Source organism: Triticum dicoccoides, chromosome 6A (genome assembly GCF_002162155.2).
Source record: "Triticum dicoccoides isolate Atlit2015 ecotype Zavitan chromosome 6A, WEW_v2.0, whole genome shotgun sequence".
Lineage (NCBI taxonomy): Eukaryota > Viridiplantae > Streptophyta > Magnoliopsida > Poales > Poaceae > Triticum > Triticum dicoccoides.
Genome location: NC_041390.1, coordinates 609,576,242 through 609,580,730, shown reverse-complemented (window position 1 = coordinate 609,580,730; position 4,489 = coordinate 609,576,242). Strand labels below are relative to the sequence as shown.

Below are 4,489 nucleotides of genomic sequence, written 5' to 3'. Positions count from 1 at the left end.
CAATCTGCAGAATTTGCACCTCCGAGCATCTTATGGGGTGAGCGGAACTTTTGATCAGGTTCGTGCGTAGCCCAGACGCCATCCCGAAGTCACGTAGCGGCATGGAACATGCCCTGAGGCTTTGCAGGTCCGGCTTGATGAAAGTGACCACATCGTCGGCGTAGATGGAGGTGCGTTGCCGGAATCCAGTGGCCGCAAGGGGATGCAGAACACCCTCTGTCGTGGCCGAACCCAGCAGGTGGTGAAGCGTCTCCATGACGAGGACGAACAAGAGAGGCGAGACCGGGTCTCCTTGCCGCGGGCCTTGCCGGTTGAAGATGATATCCCCAGGTACACCGTTCAGCAGAACCCTAGTTGAGGAGGAGGCGAGCAGGCCTGCAATCCACGAAATCCACTTGGCGCCAAAGCCCATATGTCGCAGGACATCCATCAGGAAAGCCCAATCCACTGTGTCGAAGGCTTTAGTAATATCGAGCTTCAGCATCACCGCTTCTTTCTTAGCAGCATGCAGTTTTCTAGCCATTCCTTGCACCATCATAAAGTTATCATGGAGCCATCTTCCACAAATGTTATTTTTTCGTGGAACTTCGCATGGGGGTAGATTGGGCACCCAGGTTTGATATCCCGAAATCCTAGTTTTTTTTGAATTTAATGTTTATAGGGGGATGTAGCACCTAGGAGCCAAAAATCTGCGTCCGGGGTTTCCATACGTGATGGATGCTCATATATTCGTATAGCATGATGCAACAGGAGCCGGATCCTCTAACTTAGAGAAGGAAAGTCACGGTGCTATAGTGCTCATCTAGTGTAAAATGAAGAAGGAATGTTACGGACTATTAGCAGGTTATTTACTTTTGTAATTACTGTATATATAAAAAATCAAAATTTATTTTATCTCACCATCAACTTGTTTGTATGTAATTACTATGAATGTGTATACTAGATCTATAATTTAAAAATTAATGTAAGTTATTTTAGCTTTAATTGTATGGATTAACAAAAGGAAAGTTAGGACAATGTAGCTTCCCTAACATCCCTTGTGTATGTTAGAGGATCCGGTTTCCAACAAGATCTCGAAGGGATTACAGGAATGCGCATGAAACAGCTGATGGCTGAGACGACTAGCTATTCTTTTGTAAGGTGTAACTGGTTGGTCTTACCACCAAAGACATGTTTTAAATTTGTTTCAAGGGTAGCACAATTTGTTTCTTCATGAGCTGAAACTTTTCTTTTACGCAAACTGAAAATTGTTGTTTGCCTTTGACATCGCACTTGAGCACACAACATTTATGTAGTAGTAGTACATAATTCTCATGGATATCACACAAGACATGGTTGGATAATTCTCATGGATAGTACATAATTCTCCCAAGACATGGTTGGATAATTCTCATGGATAGTACATAATTCTCATGGATATTTGAATTACGATCATCCAAGAGTGCATTCACCTTTCTTGTTGTATTTGTTTGGCATGCCTCCTTGTCATGGGAGTCGAATAGATCCTTGTAGAAGCTTCATTTCTTAGCTATGATTCATCACAAGGAGGTGATAAACAAGGTGAACCTAGAATCCCCTTAGTGCCCTCCGAGTACGTACATCGTACATGCTTGTTGGGTTTCCACACACTACTACAGCCCTAGTTCATGCCCACTGCCCAGCCTCCTCTGCTCTACCAACATTTTCATATTTAGACAGGATGTTTTTTCACAACAACCAATCAACATCTTGCGTCGGAGCGGCAAGATAACACAGCACGAAAACAGGGCAGTCGGAAAATAGCATCGAGCTTACAACAGCAGATAATAAAAACAGCTTTTAACACAACACGATTGTTCGCGCGACTGACTTACCAGCAATCATCGGTTTCAGACAAATGGTTACAAATGCAAACTACGGCGCTAATTTCCCCACCCCTGGCAATAGACTGATCTACTTCATCCCAAAAGAGAACGACAGCTTTGGTCGCGACTTGTTCTTGCCCAGCAGCTTAATCTGGTTCTGCTTCTGCTGCTGCTCCTCCATTTGCTTCTGCTTCATGGCTTCCTCCCTCTCCTTCTGAAGCCTCTCCAGCTCCTGGTACCGCTCCAGCTCTTTCTGCTGCTGCTCCATGACTACCTTCATCTGAGCCTCCTCTGCTTTCTTTCGCTCCTCTTCGAGCTTCTTCTCTAGCTCTTCTCGCTCTTTCTTCTCACGTTCCTGCGGCAATGACAAACATAAGCTTTCATGAGGTTATTCTAAAAATAAGCTCCCATGAGTTATGACAAGCAGTGCTGCAACAAGAACTAAAGAATCATGCAAAGGTGCACAATATGAGCCAGCAGAAAACATGACAGCGGCAAAGAGCTTAGGGCCTCTCCAATGTGAATAAGCCCGGGCATTAGGCCCTTGAGTTCGACCTTAGTAGATTAAGCATTGTGAGAGTAGACCTTAGTCAGAAAATTGCTGGGGTCGCCCATAGCGGCGTGACCAGCCCACTCTCTCCATGATGCATAAAGTAATAGAAATGGTTACGAATGCAAACTACAGTTCTAATTTCCCTTGGGCAATCGACTCTACTTCATCCCAAGAGCACATGTATGAAGGGATGAGTGGTTGGATGAAAGAAAAAAGGAAACTGGCATGTGGGCCCCAGCCTAAGGCCCAAATAGTCCTTAAACATCGTAAGGGCATGGCCAACGGGCCATGCTGGACAGGTGCCCCAGGCGCCACGTCGTCCTGCTGAACGCCACCTCGGCCGAACATGCTGCTTGAAGAGAGAAACGGACTCCTGCAGAAGAGCTCGCCTCCTCCCTGACAAAAGCAACGAGGCAGACGCTCGGGCAAGGTTGTGTAAGCTTCGTAGCTCTGCTCGGTTCAGGACCACGGCTTGGAGGTTGCATGCGTTGAAAAGTGGGTGAGAGAGAAAAAGAAAGATGACGACATCAAGAAAGTAGCCTCCGTTGGGTGATTGTGGCACCATAGCTTCATTCAAATTTATCTAGGCGGAAGAGGTGAGGCAGCAGGAAGGTGACGCTTCCTTAGTACATGCCCTAAGATTCTTATTTTGCTATAGCATGTCAGATGGGCCCCATATTAAGGCCGGTTTATGATCTAAGGACTGGAGATGCCCTTACCGCTCTCTGTTGGGCTTCAACCAAGGCAGACACCTTCTCTTTCTCAATTTGGGCAACTACCTCCTCATGTATCCTTTTTCGCCCTTCATCAATTCGACGCTGTATTTCATGTTTGATTTCCTCAGAATTCAAACTATCCTCAACTTGTTTCCTAATAGCTTGCTCAACTCTTTTTGTAGTTTCCTCCTCTAATAGCCTTAGTTCAACTTCTTTTTGACGCCTGCAATTGTGAGAAGAAGTTAATGAGGTGTACTTTGCAAAAGAAAATATTGACAGATGCCAACACTCAAATCAAATATCTAAGGGCACAAAAGCAAGGGGCGGATTTAGAATCTTTAACACTATCTATCATCGACTATACCTCTCATCAGCATAGTGTTGAATACAGACTAATGCATTTTAGGCATACCTCTATTATGATTCCAGATCCAAAAAATGAATTAGCAAAACTGGTCAAGAGTAGATAAAGGATCACCAATTGCATCATCAAATATAACAAGTGGAACTATAGCAGTATCTTCCTTCAGAAAAGCCTGTAGAGAAGAATGTCAAGAGTAACTTGTGGCATATTTAGAGCTAATCATGTAAGCATCTCAATATTCCAACTAAATCATATTTCTGCATGCATCTGAGGGAATATCAAACCAATCACGCATTAAACTTTTTTACCAATTCAATTGCTTATTGTGACTCGTTAGTGCAAGGAACAAAAAGACGTTAGCACGCTTTTCAATTGACAGGTGACAGACAAAAAAACTGGAACAACACCATGGTAATGGTGCATATTTAAAATTCTGCTACTTGGGTTTCATTCCCGTCAATAGGTTACATGTCAGTGCAGTGAACAAATTAATCCATATTCAACAGCCAGAACATTAATCTATATTGAGCAACAAGAACAAATTCTGCTACTCTGAATTTTACATGAAGCCAAAAAACACATCAAAACTAAGCTAAAAGAAAGGAACACCACAAAATTGGAACCGAGCAAGTAGCTACGACCACAAATAACACATTTCTCTTCCTAAATTATATCTGGCACTTTCAGTTGAATAAGCATAAGATCATGAGAGCTGCAAGCAAGCCTCAGGTAACCTGACTAAATAAACTATGATCAAGAGCACATACTAATTACCAAGATAAGACAGAAAATGAACGCCTGGTGATAGTAGAATGCTTACAAGTAGGCAACTAATTTCATTTCCCACTAAGTGTTATTAATTCAACATAGTTCAATGCACACTGCAAACATAAACATATTTTACTTTTTCGGAGCTACTAGCTTCCAACTAAAGCGGTTAAGCGGCAGTTTTGATTTTTTGAGACAGCTCGACACTCCCACAGTGTGGTGGTTACGCAATCGTTATATCTAC

At 43.2% G+C, this 4,489-nt stretch overlaps 1 protein-coding gene across 1 annotated transcript in view; it reads right to left on the bottom strand.

Annotated features, from left to right (window-relative positions):
- Window positions 1-1,768: 1,768 nt before the first annotated feature.
- The window catches only part of LOC119318430 (uncharacterized protein At1g10890-like), a 5,377-nt gene continuing 2,656 nt past the window's right edge, over window positions 1,769-4,489 (bottom strand). Inside the window, exons 3-4 of the mRNA XM_037592988.1 lie at window positions 3,117-3,336; window positions 1,769-2,199 (exon numbers count right to left, since the gene is read on the bottom strand). Of these exons, the coding sequence (XP_037448885.1) occupies window positions 1,933-2,199; window positions 3,117-3,336 (487 nt within the window). The 3' untranslated portion in view covers window positions 1,769-1,932. The remainder of the gene's footprint in view (window positions 2,200-3,116; window positions 3,337-4,489) is intronic.